Source organism: Sminthopsis crassicaudata, chromosome 4 (genome assembly GCF_048593235.1).
Source record: "Sminthopsis crassicaudata isolate SCR6 chromosome 4, ASM4859323v1, whole genome shotgun sequence".
Taxonomy (NCBI): domain Eukaryota; kingdom Metazoa; phylum Chordata; class Mammalia; order Dasyuromorphia; family Dasyuridae; genus Sminthopsis; species Sminthopsis crassicaudata.
This window is the reverse complement of record NC_133620.1, coordinates 208261615-208281725: the sequence shown is the minus strand read 5'-3', so window position 1 is coordinate 208281725 and position 20111 is coordinate 208261615. Positions and strand designations below refer to the sequence as shown.

Here is a 20111-nt window from a genome sequence, read left to right as displayed (position 1 = left end):
GAATCATATAGATTCTGAGTATGTATCAACTCTTGTGGCTACATGTACATTTTTTAAAAATTTATCATAAAGTCCAATAAAAAGAAAAGTCTACCTAATGTTACCATAGAACTAAAAGGATAGACAGAACTGTATGTGTATTGTTTTTGTTTTTGAAATACTGTTCACTAATGTTAGCATTTTGGATATTGTTAAAAACAGTTTAAGCATTATTACTATTCTCAGAATCTCACATATCTTGAGACCAAAAATTTGTTCATGAGAATGTATCACTGGTTTTATAGTAAGTTAATGGTGTAATGAATATCCATAAGAACAGAAAAAAATTTTAATCAAGCAAACATTTCATGAAATTTCCTGAATTTTCCCCCCTTTGGTGATCATTCATTTAGTTTAATAAAAATAAGAAAATTATTTTCTGAAACATAATTGGAAACTGTCATCAACAATTAAAACTCCCCACAAATTTACAGCATAAGATAAAATGGCTATATTCCTGAATAAATATATAACTTGTAAGCTTCCAATGTTTAACAGGTGACATTTAATAGTAAGGAAATCAAGTGTCTAAATAGAAAGGAGCAGAAACACCTGGGCAGGTCTGCAAATGTGGTCGCCTATTTAGCGTGCAATTGCATTTTTCAACATAATTAGTTCAAATGAGCTTCTAAATTTGGGTGATGCATTGCACGTGTAATTAAGATTTAATTAAAAATGTTCTGTAATAAATTGTTTTCCATTTCTGACAAATCACATTAGAGAAGTAGATCTGATTTTGAAATAGTTTTTAAACATGTTATTCATATAATATGAAATTATGAGAATGAGAAAAGGCTTTTTATTTTAAAAAAACTTTCATTGGGCATAAAAATAAAAAAAATATGTTACTTAAAATTATTTTCCATAAAAGCTATATGTTCACTAAATAATATTAAAGTTTAAAATGGTTTCTTAAAGCTGTTCAACCAGAAGAGGATGCTATAGGACATTACTTTTAAGAATAATCAATCCACCATTATGCAAACTATACTTTTATCTTATTTTCATATATATGCCCTACACATTATTTGGAACTTTCATTATAAGAACTAACCAAGTCTTTGGGTGAATCTCTCCATATTTGGACACTAACCTGCCAAATCCTGAAACAGAGATGAAGCCACGATTTCCAGTCCAAGATAAATTTAGCCATTGGACTAGTGTACAACGAGATTGCAGGTATTCCAGAGATGTGTCATTCAGCTTTGCCCAATAAGGTTGCAAATTGAGATGAGTATATTGTAGAGGATCACAACAATGTTGATAGAGTAGTTTACAAGTTTGCGCTAATCTACATAGGTCAGGTAATGTAAGATGACTCAAAATCAACTGGATCAGCTACATAAAAGATAAAAAATAGAGATATCAAGATAAAAACTATAAGTATCATTATCAAACTATAAAATCATAAAGAAATAATCAAAACAATACTTTTAAGGATATAAACATTAAAAACTAAAATTTGAAAAGAATGCTACCATTTGTATCAAAATACAGTAAGATGGCATCAGAGGCTTTTAAAATTCAAAGTATTTTCAACTCCTCTTGACTATTCTTTTTATTTTTTAAAGTTGTATTTAGGCTAATAATATTTCTACTAAAATTAAAGATAAAAAATAAATAACTATCATATATCCTAAGTAATTCATAAGTAGAGATCTGAATGATGATTCAATTCCTTCCCTTAACTTATCCATTTATCTTATCTAATAGTTTGAAAAATAGTTGGACTAAGCACTAGTCAATTTGCAGCAATATGTTCAGCCTACAACTAATTATGGCTGAACTTCCAGGAAACACAAAGAAAAAAAAAGATTATGTTTATAAATGAAGAAAATAAATCTGGAACAGGGTTTAAAAAAACCGCCATTTTCTTGTGTTTAATTTTTCCTCTTAATAGTAGAAAAATAGTATGCAATTATTTTAAATGTAAAAAATATATAGGTTACATACATATTCTAAAAACTTTATTTTTGCACATTTTAAAAAATGCTAAATATACTGTATTCCCCAAACTGTTCATTTTTAGTCAGAATTATGTTGCTTTTAAAGATAGAATGATTTGCAATACTAAAAGAATGTAGGAAAACCACATGATTTTTACATGTTACATGTTACAATGACCAAAACCAGAATGCATGAATTCTTAGTGCATAAAGTAATAACATTTCAAAATCAGTTTTGGAAAAGATATTATCAAATCATCACAAAGAATTTAATCAATCACTGTATCATGTTAATTGGCACTGTCTAAAACTACCTTTATATCTGTTTTTAACTGCAAATACTTTTGAGATTTTAAAGAATGACTGCGTTAAAGACATCTTCATATTGAACATTATATAACCTATATTATTTATAACACCTGTAAACTGGAAGTAAGATTATATCCCAAAGAATTTTTGGTAGAGTTCCAAATACATACTTTTTCATTTGTACAATTCTTGATGCAGAACAATATTGCATGATATTTACTGAAAAAATAATAATACTAGCTGAAATACAAAACAGAAATAATAGAATGAAATGTAAATAAGATTATAGCGATAAAATAAAAGAAAAAAACTTTTTACCTATGATTAAATGAAACCTAACAGATTTCAAGCCTATAGAGAAATATCCATTAATCATTACCAACATAGACTTTGGTATCTGTCGAAATCTTGCTCTTTATCCATGAGTATCCTAGCATAATGAACAATTTGATACCATAATGAATATATGATATGGTATGGAATCCCCAAATAAGGTTAATTTAATTATTAAAAAAAAGACTATATTCAATACAATTCCCATCTCCCCCTCCTTCCCAGGTTTTTTTTCTTCATTAATGAAGTGTTATGCTTCGTAACATTTTGGTATAGAAAAGTAATACAGCATGGTGGAAAGAACAATGGCCACAAAGACAAGAGAGACATCGGCTTGGAATCTTGGCTGACATCTACAAGAATGTATAATAACGGGCCAGTCATATAGTCTGAGCTTCAGTTTCCTTACCTGTAAAATAGGGGTCTTTCATGACTGTAAGATATTTATCTAACAGATTAGTTCTGAGGATTAAAAGAAACAGTGCATCTAAATCTCTTTTTAAGTTTAAAGATGCTACATACATGTTTAATCGTTATTTATATGTAATTTTTTGATCCATTAAATAGGATGCAGTGCCTACAAATGAAAAACTAACCTTGAAGCAGCTAGATGGAACAGTGGGCAGAGCACTAACCCTATAGTCAGGAGGACATGAGTTCAAATTTGGCCCCAGACACTTTAACATTTCCTAACTGTGTGACCCTGGGCAAGTCACTCAACCACAACTGCTTCATCCAAAAAAAAAAAAAAAAAAAAAAAAAGATTTAAAAAAAACTAACCTCATTTTGTGGGCTAGAGGTTGCCTTATAATGACAGCCCTCCTGAAATTCACTTCACAGTCTTCTATAGTGGAATATAGCAGCGATGCTACTGTATTCATTATATTCAATAATAACTGATCTAAATTTGAAAGTTTATAGCAGAAATCTTTTCTCAAATAAAATGTTGGATTTAGGAAGGTTTTTTTTTTTTAAATTAAGTCTGATTATACTCAAGTCAAAATAACTTACAGTGAAAGAAAAGATTAATAATCAGTATACTTGATTGAGTATATTAACAAAATCATGCAGCCTAAAATATCAAACAAAAAAAATTAAGAGAAAAGGAATGAGGAAAAATGTTACTATTTTGTATCAGTACTCAAAGACACACAGGTTATCTTGCTTTGAACAAAAGTGGCAATATAGAAAAATTCATAATTATACAAAAAACAAATTAGATAAAGGATTATTTGCTTAAAAGCATTCTTTACTTAGTCAAAATATTCATAATAAAATTATTTTAAAAGCCTATATATATATATATATATATATATATATATATATATATATATATATGTATACACATATATATATATGTATACACACATACACACAAACGTATATATATAGATAATAGTCAATTTGTATAAAATGTTTAGTTCATCTATTAAGTAAATAAGGCACATGACATATCAGAAGTTAAATCAATAGCATATACAAAGCTGCCATGGAATATAAATTCAATATATTACATTAAACTCGTTCTTAAAATTTTTTAATCTTTAAATTTTTGAAGGAGGAGTCAAGAATCAAAAATTGTATACTCATCTGATTGTACATTCCAGTCTTTTCCAAATCATCTGTCAAACTATCTATGGATGCAATTATACAAAGTCTAATGGCATAGTGCTTTCTCGAAGTCTTTGATGGTACAACTTAGTCCTTATTTTTTCCTAATATAAATATTATTTTTGTCTCTGCCTTTCCACTTTCTCTTTCTCTCTATCATTCCTTCCTCTCCTTATCCCCTTAACTCATTCTTCCTTTTTCCACTCATCCTAAGGACTAGAGAACTCTAGTTGGGAAAACAATAAATCAGTATTCCTCTAAAAATGAGGAACACATCAAGAAAAAAATGAGAAAATGGAGTTCAACAGCCAACCCTTACCTTCCCCTCCCCTTTTTTTTTAATCCTGGCCCCTGTCTGGCCCTGTTCTTTTTTATCTAGATTTTCTAATATTGCATATTCCATAATAGCTAGATCATTTATGTTAGATAGTAAAATTCCATAAATTCAGTCCAATTGATAACACTTTAAGGATAAATTTTATCAATAATGACAAATGCTTATTTATTGATGAAAAATACTAATTTGAATCAACAAAAAGTATGGATGGATTTTTAAAATTCAATTAATTCAAATTAAAATATTTCACATTAGGGCTTTAAATGTGTTACAAACTAAAAGTCTTTAGAAATCTACTTCAGAGCATCATAAAGAACTCTGTATTTTAGAAAGTTAAATATAAATATATGAGTACCTGAAGAAAATATGATCTCTTAAGTGGCAATAGTATTTCTGCAATAACTTTATGTATTTTTAGTTTGTACATCTAGGCATTTTACCTAGATGTACTAAGAAAATATTCTATTTTATTAAGATTTTTTTTTTCTTTTTCTTTCTTTCTTTTTTTTTTTTTTTTGCTTACCTCATAAGGTAGTTTATCAAAATACCCATTGTTTGTCCATTCCCTGATTGCAGCACTGTTGAACTGTTTGCTAAGAGTCTCCATTCCACAGACATCTTTCTCTTCATAATCCTCTTCATCCAGATCATTCATGTCAACGAGTGAAGTCTTAAGTGAAAGTACAGGTCTGTCCTTCACACCATGAAGCACAACTGCATCTAATTCAGTGTAATAGTCCAGAAGAGTGCTATTTACTTCCAGTCGAATAAGATTCGAAGGAAAATTTATCTGTTTGATACAAGGTTTAAACTGGCGAGCCTGGGGAGCATTCACCTTTGTAGGTTTCTCTGACCATAGAATTTCCCATCTGCCAAAGAAAGAAACTTTACCTATAATAAGGTGATAGTAATGATGGATTAAGAGCTGTGTTTACTCAAATCTAAAATATGAAATTAAAGACTTTGTTAGAGTATAAAATGATCTCAGAACTCCTGTGTTCTCTAGTGATTTCCAATTTATACAAAAATAAAAATTAAACATAACTATGATTCAACAAACTTTGATATTTTGCCACAACTTCATAGATGTTTTATTTCACAGATTCAATCTTCCACAGTTTTAGAGGAAGAAGAATGAGAGGAAGGGAAAGGAAAGTAACCCAAAACTGGGAAAGTTTCCTTATACAAAAAAGCTCTTCTGTTGACTAATGATACTACTGACTCTACATTCATCATATTAGTTCCCAAATAGCAACCCCATCTTACCCACTATTTTCATTTCTTTCAGAACCATGAGGAATGCTGAAGCATTCTGTTTTATTCTGCTCCTTCCTCCCTCCTATTGCCAAATCTTACCATTTGTTTGCTGAAATGTCTTTTATAATAAGTTCCTTCTTAGTTCTCACTATCACCTAACATCATGATATATCAATTATATTAAACTAAGAGTTGATCAGCCCTTATGTTTACCTTCTATCAGTCCATCTTTCTTGACACCAACAAGTTAATTTTTCCAATATAATGTTTTCATCACCTCACTAACTTGAATTCTGGATTTATTTCCCATTGTCCATAAAGATTATCTGAACTTCCCAGTCCATCATTCAATATTTCCCTTACTTGACCCTTGATTATAAAGAGATGATTTCTATTATTTCTTATGTTTAAAATATTTTTTCCATGGAAGCCTAGAGAAAACATTTCTCAGCAAAATATGGTGCGTGTATTTGACAAGAGGGTAAGATGGCTGAGGAAGAGTCTGTGGGACAAGACTCAAATGAAGTGTCAGAAAAAAAAAAACCAGGAATCATCAAAAAGTATGATCAATTTCTTTTTACTCAAGTAATCACGGCTATGTAAATAAGCTGAGAGTTAGATGCATCACTTAAATTTGAAATAAGAATTTAGCAAAGAATCACCAGTTTTGAATCCAGAAAAGATGTAAATATACTTCTAAATAATGGGGTGAACTAACATGATGTAGATAGGCTGCTGAAATGATGGTGTCAACATCACATAGTTTCTAAACATTTTAGGCTCAGATACAAGTCTAGAGAGATAAAGGTAAAGCCTTTCAAGATATTATATTTGGTTATAATTCATTAAGACCATAAAAAAGCACCTTGACACAATAATAAAAAAAAATCCAATAAATTTTTCCTGGAGTGAAACAACATGAAAGGAAAGTAGAAATAGAAAAAAAAAAAATCCAACAATTACCACCTCAATGAGATCCTTTGTGGAAAACACATAGGAACATTATTGCCAAATTTTGAAACCCCCAAAATCAAAGAGAATATTTTGCAAAAAAAAAAAAAAAAAAAAAAAAACAATTCAAATACACTGGGGCTACAATTAGAACTGTTCAGGACTTATCAGCTGCCACAATAAAAGATCATAGGTCTTAGAATACTATGTACAATCAAAAGAATTAAGCCTGAAGCCAAAAATACCATATTCAGCAAAATTATCTATAATACTGAATAAGGAAAAAAATGGACATTCAATGAACTTGCAGATTTTTAGGACTTTCTACAAACCAAACTTGAACTTGATAGAAAATTTAACATATAATAGTCAATATCAAAGATCAATTTCAAGGAACTCAACATGGATAATTTTTTTTTACATGGGAAATTTAAAGCATATGTTTAAGATTGACATCAACAATATAGCAGCTCAAAAGAAAGATTAGGGCAGAGTTAAGGTAAAAATAGTAATTATGTCATACAAATGATGTACAGAGGAAGAATAGACAGAGGCATTAGAGGGGGAAGGAGGATTCATAATTCTGAAAACCTATTTACATTGGTAATGGGCTAAACAAGCAACATTACATATATACTCTGAAGGGTATAACATCCTCCGAAATCTATAAAGAAATAAGAGAGGAGGGATGAGTGGACAGAGAAGCAAAGGGTGAGGGAAGAAGATAAAGCAGGGATACATGGGTGGGGAGAGGTTAATAGCAAGACAAGTTAGGAGCAGAATTAAAGTAAAAGATCAGCAAGGATAAGAAAGATATGTGTATATCTATATATGGGGGTATGTGCGTGTGTATGTATGTGTGTGTATATATACCTACAAATCTATATTTAAATATATCATTTCTTAACTTTAGCCTGCTTGGGAGTGGGAGGGAAATGAAAGGGAGGGGAAAAAAGAATAAAGTAAAAAAGGTGCACAGCATACCACAAAAGAACAATATTTATAAGGAAGTAAAGAAAAGATGGACAATCATGAATATAATTTCTCATATTAACATATATATATATACATATATATATATATATATATATATATATATATATACTTTCTTAAACAGGTTATTTGTTATTATATATTCTGAATACTCCCTGATATTCTGCTGGGCATATGACAATGTTCTCTTTTGCTTTCTTTCATTTTGTTTTGTATTTTCTGTTTTTCTTATTCTCTTTCTTTAAATAAATTTGGGAAAAATAAATATCTGTGGGAGAATTAACATGTACAGCATCATACAAACCATGCTGGTTTCCCTTTATAAAGTTATAAACTCTTAAGATATAGTGAAAATGTCTTCTCTGTCTTACAACCTTAGCAGATTGATATTGGATGAATATCTATTCTCTGTAGGCATAAAGGTTCAAAACAATTACTTTAACAAAATTTTCCTGGAAACAGGGACATTTTTTTTTCAAAAGACTTCCCTACTAACTATAATAAAGAAAGATGTAAAATTATGTAAAATAATAGAGTTGATGCTACTAAATTTCAACATAAGATATACACATATATGTAACATATATAACACCCAAATAAATATAAAAACAATGACTGTAAATACAGAAGTTAAAGACTAGAGAATCAGTAAGTATGGAAAGTGTAGTTTTCCCTTAGTCAAAGACTAAAGGATTATGGGAAGTCAAAAAAATGGGAACTATAGGAGAAGAGAATCCCCAAAATTTTGCTCTCTTCAGAGAAGGGCCCAAGTGGGATACAAAACAGAAGGGATTGGGTGGCATGGAAAGGTACTGTTACCCAAAGATGAATATAATTACGAGCAGGTGGGTCTTTTTTCTGGCTAAATGACTTACGTGTCTACCTAAAATTTGCTATTTACTTGGATATGTCTGCAATGCTGGGATGTGGAACATGATGAAGCTATCATCTCTCAAGACTTTTCTCTGCTTCACTGCTACCTAAATCCAACATAGTTTTTTGGCTCTATTTAAGCTTTGTTCATTTGCTATCTCTACTTCCATAAGGAGTTCTGGTTCCAGATGAAGATAAGATTATTTCTGTTGCATTCTGAGAGAATATTTCCTCAAAAGCAGTAAACCATACAAGGGAGGGAAGGTCAAAAGGGAACATGAGACCAATTACCTTAGACTTAACTGTACGCCTGTATTAAGCTCTCTTGTTAACTGCACAAAGAGGTGCTTCAGTAGTTTTTATTAATGATCACATAAAGATTGGCAAACTCTCCAGTTTTATTTATTAAAGACCACTAGTGGCCTGTAATGAAAGCAAAAAAAAAAAAAGTTGTTTTTCAAGGCAGAATTTATTAAAGAAACAATATCATGGCTTATTTGAAGTTAAAAAAGAAGTAAATAATTTATGAGTAAGCTAACTTCCTTGCTTACATTAATAGTTTTTATTATCTATTTATCAACAAAAAGTGATAAAGATTGCAACTATTATAAGTTGCTCTTTAAAATACAGATCTCAAAGAGCTTTCCTGATTCACACTCTCTTCCAAATTTCTGAGAAATTCACACTCTTTCCAATTTCTGAGAAAACAATTCCCCTTTGCTTAATAAGTGCTTGTTGATTGATTTATTGATATTCAGAGATGAAAAAACTGGTCATAATTTTTATGGTTTTTCAATGATTTCTACATGAAATCTGTGTCATTTTTTTCTTTTCTTTTTTTTTTTTTGGCAATTGGTCAATATATTTCTATATCAATAAAATTATTTTAGCTATTTGAACAATTTGTTTTAGGCATCTCATAGTCATAGAAGAAAATTGCATTGGAAGAGGAGAGAATGAGCCAAGCCTCCACAGTATTTTCTAAAGGATTCCAAGCAACACAGAGATAGAGATAGGTAAAATAAACAATAAAAAGTGACAGAACAGCTCTCAAGCCAACATTTTTACAGCCCTAAGAAAATGCTCTGCATACTCAATAGAGTAACCATTTATTAAGTACTCACAATGTATAAAACCTGGTGCTAGGCACTGAACTGAATCTTTTCAACTAGTGTAGTGTAGCAGCAAGAGTTTCTAATGCAGAAAATATGCAAATTCTAAATTATACGCCTCATCTCTTCAAGACTCAAGAAGAGTCATCTCTACATGATTCCATGAACTATAGCCTGCCAGAACTGTTTTTCTTCCATCCTCTTGTAGTTTGCCCAAGTTCATGTTCATTGTTTCCTTGATACTATGTATCCACCTGATCCTCTGTCATCCTCTTTTCCTTTTTTGCCTTTGAGCTTTCCCAACAACAGGGTCTTTTCCATTGAGTCCTATCTTCTCATTATGTAGTCAAAGTATTTAAGCTTCACTTTCAATACTGACTTTCTAGCCTGATAATTTCTTTGACCTTCCAGTGAATAATCTGACTTAATTTCCTTAAATATTGACTAATTTGACCTCTTTGATATGGAAGGGACTCTTACATCATCACCTTTCGAAAGCATCAATTCTGTGGCATTCAGCTTTTCCTGTAGAACAATATACATCATTATTAAAATAATCATCATACATTATTACTATTAAAAACCATCACTTTGACTATACAGATATTTATTAGCAAGACAGTATCTCTGTTTTTTAGTATGCTGTCTAAATTTTCCATAACTCCTTCCAAGAAGCAAGCTTCTTTTAATTTTAGTTACAGTTGCCATCCACAGTGGTCTCTGAGTCCAAGAATATAAAATCTGATCCTACTTCCATTTCTTCTTCTATTTGTCAGGAAGTGATAAGGCCAGTTGCCAAGATCTCAGGTTTGCTTTTTGGTTTGGGTTTTGTTTTGTTTTGTTGTTGTTTTTTATATTAAGCTTTAAGTAAGCTTTTACACTTTCCTCTTTCACTTTTTAATTCCTCTTACCTTTCTGCTATTATAGTGTTATCATTTGCATATTTGAGATTGTGAATATTGGTCCTGGCAACATGGAATCCAGCTTTTGATTCACCCAGTCTGAAATGTGAAATGATGTATTAAACATAAAAGTTGAACAAACAAGGCAACAATATGAAGCCTTGCTCTCCTTTTCTAACTGGTTTTCTTGGCTTCTATTATAAGTTCCCTAGAGACAAGTAAGATTATCTAGAACTCTCATCTTTTTGAGGACTTGCCACATCTTATTGTGTTCTACACAATTAAGACTTCAGTGTAATAAATGTAACAGAAATAGATCTTTTTTTCTGGAACTCCCTTGCTTTCTTCATAATCCAACAAATGTTGGCAATTTGGTCTCTAGTTCCTCTGCTTTTTCAAAAATCATTTACTCTTATGGTATTTTCAGTTCATATATATTGCTGAAGCCTTGCTTGCAAATCTTAAGTATAACCTTGTGGGCATGTAAAATGAGTGTAATTGTTCTATAATTACACATTCCTTGGGACTGCCCTTTTTTAGGATTCAGACCTTAAGAGATCTTTTCCAATCCAGTGGCCACTATTGTATTTTCCAAAATTTCTGGCATATGAGTGAAGCATTTTAACAGTATTATCTTTTAGGGTTTTAAATAGCTGAGCTGGAATTCCATCATCTATCTCCACTAGCCTTACTGTTATCAATGATTCCCAAGGTCCACTTGACTTCATTCTCTAGGATGTCTGATTCTAGCTAAATAACCACATCATCATCAAAGTTATCAGTGACATTTGCTATATAGTTCTTTTGTGTATTCTTGCCACCTCTCTTTAAGCTTTTCTGCTTCTGTTAATTCTCTACCATTTTTTTGTCTTTGATCATAGTCCCTTTCCTCAAGAAAGTTACATTTCCACTGGAGAAAAACAAGTTTTACATATAAGTAAAAAGTAAAATATAAAAAGTGATTTCAAGTAGATACTAAAAATTGAAATGATCAGAAAAGTCTCAATAAGGAAGTAGCATTTGGAGTAAGTTTTGAAAGTGAACTATGGATTCTAAGAGACAAAGATGAGGAGATAATACATTCTAGACATAAAGGACAATCTAAACAAAAGCATAGTAATAAAAAATGAATGTTGTGTATGAGGAAGACTGTGTATAGACAGTAACCAACTACTGTGCATAGATTCTACAATATCTTTTCACATTCATTTCTTCTTCCTACCATTCCTGGTATGAATAACCTAGCTTGGACCATGATTTCTGTACATTTCTTTTTTAAAAATTGCCTCTTATCCAATATCTCCACCTCTAGTCTCCCCTGCCAACTAACACACACACACACACACACACACACACACACACACACACACACACACAGTCTCTCTCTCATCCTTTCTTCTGTATGTGTGCAATACATATAATTATACACATATACATGTATGTATGTGTGTGTATATATATATATATATATACATATATATACCTGTGTTTGTATGTATGCATATATTGCTATTTGATTAATCTTTCTAATGACCATATATAGTCTCCTTGTTGCTCATTTCCTATTAATATTTCCTATTAAAGTCCAAACTCTAAACTGGTATATAAGGATCTCTTTGACCTTTACAACTGTATAGTCAATCTGTCAACCATTCAATAAGCAAAACCCCTAGTATGAACCAGGCACTATTCCCATCTTTGGGAATGTAGACACAAAAATGGAAGTCCTACTACCTTAAAAGAGATTACATTCTGGTGGGAAACAACATACATATGTAACCACATATATAGGTAGTATTCATAAGATATATATGAATCAAAAACAAGACAATTTTGGAAGGAACTAGCATATGGGGGAAGTGCAGAAAAGGTCTTTGGGATTAGATGATGTTGATGCTGAATCCTGAAAGAAACTAAGGATTCTAAAAGGAAGAGGCAAGGAAGGAGAACAGGCCAGGTGGGAGAACATGCCATGCAAGTAAATAGTCAATACTAAGGAAAGGATAGTCAGAGACAGGTAATGGAGTGCTGTATAAGGAGAAACAGCAAGTATGCCAGTACAGCTATACAACTAAGAGCAAAGAAGGAGGTAAAATGTAATGAGAGTAGAAAGGCAAGAAGACATCAAATTTCAAAGAGTTTTAAATACTAAATTTAAAAAGTTTACATTCTATAATAGAGGTAATAAGAAATTCCTGTAATTGGCACAGTGGAGGAAAGGAGTGACATGGTCAGACATGCAATTTATTCCTGTGGTGGGGGTGGGCTGCATTGGTACAGTGTTATGGACTAGAACTTGAAACAAGGTGCTAAGTCAGTGGAATTGATAGAGACAATGATTATTTAGCATGGCATTTAACAGTTCTCTAGTTCAGTACATATACTTAGTATTTATTATAGTTCCACAAGATTCACACCTTTAACAGAGCATATATAAGCTAGGAGCCTCAACCAGGATTCATTTTCGGGGAGATTCAGAAGCCAGAGAAGGCAGGTGGGAGCTTAAGCTCTTGGAACCAAGACTACAGAAGGCCTCTAAGAAAGCTAACCAGGCTCCAGGAAAGGAGACAAGACTTTAAAGGAGAAAATAAAGGATTTGGACTTTAACACCTGGCTGCATTTGGGGTGATTACTGAACTGAAACAAAGGCTGCTCCCAGATGCCCCCCCCAAGAAACCTGCTCCTAAAGAACATTACATTTTAGAGAAGAATATTACAGTACAGTGTGTACCAGAACACATACTGGACTCTCACCCTGGAGTTACAGACCGTTTCTATCAACCTTCTAAATTGCCTCCGGCTAGAAAAGATCCTACTCTGTCTCTGAGGTACTCTGTTGCTCTGAAATTTAATTAGTTAAAAGAATTTGGAGCAGTTTGGGGGAGACGTGGGAGAATTCCTCCTTCTACTCTGTCATCTTGGTCTGCCTCAATCCCTGCATTTTATTCCTAAAGTGATTTAATTATTAAATCACTTTGATGGCCATGTACAGGATGAACTGGAGGAGGGAAATAAATGAGACAGAGAGATAAAGTAGGAGACTATTGCAACAGTCCAGTTAAGATCTGAAAAGAGATTGAACAAGGGTAGTAGACTGAATATGTTCAAGAAATATTGTGGAGACAAAAATGATAAGATTTGAGAACTTACTAGATGGAGTGAGTCTAAATAAAAACACTGTGATGATACCATGACACCACTACTATATCTTACTTATTCTATGTTCTAGTCAATAAAATTATTTACCATCACTATATCTTTAGTCACAACATTCCCTCTTTTACATATTGACATCATATTAACCTTTCAAGGCCTAAGACAAATGCTATGCTTTCCACAATGATTGTCATGACCTTCATTCCTCTAGTGGCAGTTTCTGTGATCTTATGGAAACTAATATCCCCTTCTTATGCCACGATGAAATAGAATTAGCGTATCTGATTTTATATATATCCATATCTGTTAGTAATGTTACTATCCTGTTAGCAAATTCTATGCTTTATTCATCTTTATATCTTCCCTGGGTCTAAGAAAGCACATTATACATAGTACACATTTAATAATAGTTTACTAAAATGAATATTGGGGAAACTAGATGGCTCAGTGGATAGAATGCCGGCCAGAAATTAGGAAGACCCATTTTTCTGAGGTCAGATCTGGTCTCCGGCACTTACCAACTCTGTAGCCCTGGGCAAGTCACTTAAATCTATATGTCTCGGTTCTTCATCTGCAAAATGAGCTAGAGATGGAAAGAGCAAACTACTCCAGTCTCTTTGCAAAAAAAAAAAACCTAAAAGAGGTCACAAATAGTTGAACATGAATCAGACACATCTGAAGCAACTAAACAACAACAACAAAATAAATATTAGAATATCACACTTCAAATGATCCCAAGAATATAAAATGTAAATGCAAACCTTTGGTAAATAATTATGAATAAAGTGAAGGTAGCCTGCATGAGTATGTAATAAGCTACAAAAGTTTTTTTTTCATAAAACAAAATTAGTGTAATTGTTAATGTTATAAATAGAAATTTAAAAGTTTGTATTTAGAACATTGTTTTTAATTATGTCCATACATACAGAACATTCAAGATTGGGAGGTTAAAGTTACTTTGTAAAGGCTTTCCTAACATTTTCTGATACTGTTTAAATACATTAGACTTAATGTTACATTTACATAATTTTTGCATTTGACTTCTATATGGCATGAATATATTTAGATGTGAGCAAATCAAAAGTTGTAAATATGACACACTGATTAAAGTACAGTACTAAATGAATTTTAATAGATATCTGTACAAAAAGTAAAAATTAAAACAAATAAAATAACCTAAATACTAGCACATAAAGCATTAGTTTGTTTATATTACTTTTCAGAGTATTAAGATAACATAAGAAGGAAAATGAAAAACATAAGAAAATTACTTTATAGGCCTATGGGTATATGAAATTAATTTAGTGCTAACTGTGAGAATAATATAAATTAATTTTGTGGCATCTACATTAAAATGAATATATTGTTTAAAATTAAACCTCTAATAGTAATTAAATAGATCTTAATGAGCAGAAAAGGAGAATGGTTTTTATTTTGCTTAAGAAGTTCATGCAAAGGAAAAAAAAATAGAATCATTATGCAGGATCTGAATTTTTGGAAACTATTAGCTCAAGTCACTTTGGTACAAGTTTTCACACTTAAATTGTTACTTAAATGATATTCTACATAGCCCTACAATTTACAATATCCTTAGTGGCCAAATATAAAACAATTTAAAATATTCTAATCCCAAGCTTCATTTTCTTAAGCTGACTGTGAATGAGATAGTCAGACCTGTACTTTACAAATAGTAATTTGGCAACCATGTGATGGTTGAATTGTGGGAGGAGATTGGCTGGAGTGAGATAAATTAGAAAGATTTTGAAATAGTATAAATAAGTATTAATTGAGGTCTGAATTAGAGGAGCTATGATTTGGATTTTAAAAAACAAAAGATTCAAAATGTTAACAGAGCCCAGTACAAAGGAGTGGGGCAATAAGAATGAAGAATCAATAATGATGTTTAGCTGCAAGTTTGGATAACAAAGAATGAAAGTAATATAGATAGAAATATAATGAAGGAACTTAAGAAAAGGGTGAGTTTACAATTTTGAACATATTGAATTTGAGATATTTGTAGATATCCAAGAAGAGTTGTTGAACTAATTGTAAATATGAAGAACTAGAGTCCAAGAGAGAGTTGAAAGATGGATTTAGGAGTCAATTAACATTATACAGAAATATTAATTGAAAACCTAGAAAATGCCTAGAGAACTATGAGAGAGAACGCAAAAAGCATAAAAGGAACTTTGAGGTACATTCAGATACAGGCTCAGAGGGACATAGATATTGATTTTGCAAAGGAGACTGAAAATGAAGAGCTAGATAGATACTGAGAAAACCACAACAGAATAGAGTTACAAAAACCCATAGAGGTGAGAGTATCCAGAATGTTATCCAACAATATCATTCATCTAAACATCTGTTACAGTGTCAGCATAAAGCCTTACAAATAGAAGACAATGACTAGAAAAAAGAAATTTCCTATTGCAGTTTCCATTGAAAGAAAAGTTTGGGATTTGTCTTGGACTTGACCCTATTATGCCTCATATCAAATACAATGCTATTTTTATGTAATAGATCAAGAAGTTACTGTGGCTTAATTGAATTTGTACAGCTACAAAAGTTTACTTAGAGAGAACTATAATACCACACCCAGCTTTTGTGCCCATTTATCATCATTACTTTCACCACCTGTCCAACTACCAAAATTAGATTAAATGTGAAAATAAAGGTAGAAATGTAATCTGTTAAGGTTTAGCTTCATTACATGTAGTTCCCACAACCAACTGCCTTGTTTATCCTGATCCACCACATATGCTATTTGCATTGAGCTGCTGAAATGGCACAAAATCATATGCTGCGATTAAAGAATTGGGCAAGACTTTTGATATAACTCTATTATGACTTTGGAATATGCATATTGATCACTGATGTTTTTACTTAAAAGAATTTTAATAAGATGACATGTGGAATTAAGTTTAAAAATTGGTAAGCAAATTCTGAGAATAAATTAGTAAATAAATTAATATTAACTTGAATCACAATCAAACACTGTGCAATTCTCAGCTAGAAACCTAAGAGCATGATTTATACTCAAATCAGTTATGCAGTAAGTGATTACTGGAAAGATACTATTACAAATTCTTCAAGTTTTCAAATAAAACATAGGCTACTTCATGGCAAGCAGGTAAAAAAAAAACTCACAAGGGTACTGTGAAGATGATCTTTAAAGTCCTTTCCTATGGTAACATTCTATGATTCTAAGTAACAAATATACAAAAGGATGTGAAACAACTTACTTTCCAATTCCCAAACAAAAATTCCATATTCAATTTTTTCTTATTAATTCATAAATAATAAAAGCAGTTCCTATTAAATTAGCAAGGTGGTTTGAAAGTAATGAATGAATTAATGAATTATACAGGAATTCTTCAACAGGCTACCCTCCAAAAGTTCATTATAAAATTGGTTTCTGGGGAATTAAAGACTTTTTCCCACAAAAAAAAAAATAAAAATCTACATTTCAACTCTAGTCCATAAAGGTTTATTTAACTCAAAAATGTAGTACCCCAATCTATCATTTGTAATAATGTTTATAAGGGAAAGTAGATTTGGAATACCAGGATTATATATTCCCTACAATAGTCCTGGCAATGTAAATCAACAGAAATAGAGCTTTGGTAGTGACTCTCTTAGTCTTGTGTAGGGGTGATGTAGATGGATGAGAGTCAGAAGCATTGTTTCTGGAGCCAGAGTTGTTAGAATTGAGGAATGGATGAAGCCTGAGGATCTGGATAGAGACAGTGAGAAGTAGCAATGGATGGGTCTCCCCACTGCTCAGGATTTGTATTTTGGAGTAGAGGGAAACAGCAATATACCATTTATTTTTATTCATCCTTTCCCTTTTCTCCTCAGTATTTCTACTAACAAAGCAGACTTTTCTTCTAAGTGTTACAGATGCCTGGAATATCAAGAGCAGAGCAGTGAAGATGACAGATAACAATGAGGAAAATCATTCCATGGGAAAAATAAAGAGTAAAGTGGAGGGAAATTTTAGGCAATAGGGGAGAAGAAAGGAAGTTCCCATAACAATCTGAATGAGGGACTGAGGAAACCATTGTGAATGAAGGAATATAAAAGCATTTATTAAGTGCTCATTTTGTGCCAAGAACTTAATGGCTAATAAGCTAGCATAAGAAGGGACAGCTGCCTGTATTAAAGGTAAACTTTCTTGTTAAAGTTATTTACATTTCCCTGAAGATAGCCAGAATATTTTATTAAGCTAGTTACAACAAATGAACAATCGGAATAAGTACTCTTTTCAGTCTCTTGTAAATTTAAGTCACACTTTAAAACAATGTTCTCAATTATATATGATTTGCAAAATGCCTCTAAATTCCACATTGATTGATTCATTACTAAAATTTAAATTCAGGAAGGCTAAGCTCTAAAGAACTTTTATTTGAACTCTTGTTCACTGATCACTGCTACATAAATCCTAAACATGCTTATCAGAAAGACTCTTCTAAATCCAAACTCACTACCAAAGAGACACATATATAATCTAGAAGTTTGGAGAAAGAAAAAGGCAAGTATGCATATGCCATTTTTTTTTCTTCTGATATGTTAAAAAATATAGTGTTTTGTCATCTGCCTCTTTAATGAGCAGGTCAACACAATAAATCTGAATAATTCCCTTTACTTTTGCATTAATTGTAAAAATCATTTGGCTTTTATATCATCTCATAATCTATATTCTTCCTACCTTTCCAGAACTTTATTCCCTTCCAGTATTCTATAATCAAGTGAATGTGGCTATTTCATCTCTTGATTTCATGCCTTTTCATCAGCTATTCCACATGCCTAGAATATTCTCCCTCCTCAGCTCTGCTTCCCAATTTCCTGGCTTCCTTCAAATCAACTAAAATCTCACTTTGTGCAAGAAGCATTTCCTAGTCCCTCTGAATACTAGTGAATTCCTCTGAGATTACCTCTAATTTTGGGGATATTTTGATTTTACATAACTGTTTGCATGTTGTTTCCCTATTAACAAATAAGCTCACTAAAATTAAGGGCTAATTTTACCTTTCTTTGTATCCACAGTGCTCAGCATAATGCCTAATACATAAGTACTCAATAAGTATTTACTGACTCACTGATAATACTTTTTTACCAAAAATACTTTTTATAGCTGAAAAAGCTGAGGACCAGAGATGTCAAAAGGTATGTCCAAAGGTTACAAAGGAAATAACTGAAAGATCAGATCCTATGACTCCAAATATATTTATGCTCTTTCCAATTATACTACCTTCCAAAGCAAATATAATGTAAAAGTTTGAACTTGGTAAAAAACATTCTGTTTTAGAGCTACACTAATGGTTATGAAGAAAATATCCACAAAGCTGGCTTATTTATATTGCCTTCTCGTCTCATAAAATTTTTGTGATATGATACTATGCATGTATCAAGAGTATCCTTGATGAATAGATGAGAAAGAAATATACAGTTCTGTGATAATTTTTATAACACACTACATTTAAGTTAGTCTCAAAACTAACAGACGTGAATGAAAAGAAACTTGTTCTACCACTTTATTTTGGGGAAAAACACACAAAATACACATAAACACATATATTACAGGGATGTGTATATACCAATATAACAAGATATATTTAAAAAAGATTCTTTTTGTACAATAAATCTTTCCTACATTTGCCAAAATATTAGATAAGTCTATAAGAGAAGGAATAATTTTGTTCAACAATCTGCTGAGAATTAACATCAAGTGAAAGCAACAATAGAAATAGATAAACATTTATGTGCATGCGCGTGTGTGTATAAGAAATACACACACATACTAGAATGAAAAAGCATTTATTAAGCACTTCCTACATGTCAAGCACTATTTTTAAGAGCTGGGAATACAAATGAAAATGTGAGACAGTGCTGCTTTCAAGAAGCTCATACTATAATTGGGGGAGACAATATATAAAGAAAGATTCAATTCATGGGTGAATGGAAAGGCCAGGATGTACTCAGGTTCTGTCAAGGAATGGAAAGAAGCCATGGCTCCAAGAAACTTGGGAAGCAATAGCAGGGCATATGGTCTCTAACTAAGAGGAAGTTTAAAGTATAATTGGACTGTCTTTATATCTTTTATATCTTTTTATGTCTTTTATATCTTTTTTTTTAATATATCTTTGACAGAAACAGGGATAAGAGTGAAGGTGAGAAGAGAAGGCAGTGTCAGCATCTAGCTGAAAGTGAGAAATGGCAATGAGGCAATAGTTGGTTGACTTGTGGAAGGGGAAAAAAAATCTATGATTCCTTGCCTAGACATTTAGGAAAG

At 31.7% G+C, this 20111-nt stretch overlaps 1 protein-coding gene across 3 annotated transcripts in view; it reads right to left on the bottom strand.

Moving 5' to 3' along the window:
- FBXL4 (F-box and leucine rich repeat protein 4) overlaps positions 1-20111 on the bottom strand; it is a 104193-nt gene that overhangs the window by 62588 nt on the left and 21494 nt on the right. For all 3 annotated transcript variants that reach the window (XM_074310233.1, XM_074310235.1, XM_074310234.1), the window contains 2 exons: positions 5099-5444; positions 1133-1377 (listed from right to left, as the gene is read on the bottom strand). In XM_074310233.1, the coding sequence (XP_074166334.1) occupies positions 1133-1377; positions 5099-5444 (591 nt within the window). The remainder of the gene's footprint in view (positions 1-1132; positions 1378-5098; positions 5445-20111) is intronic.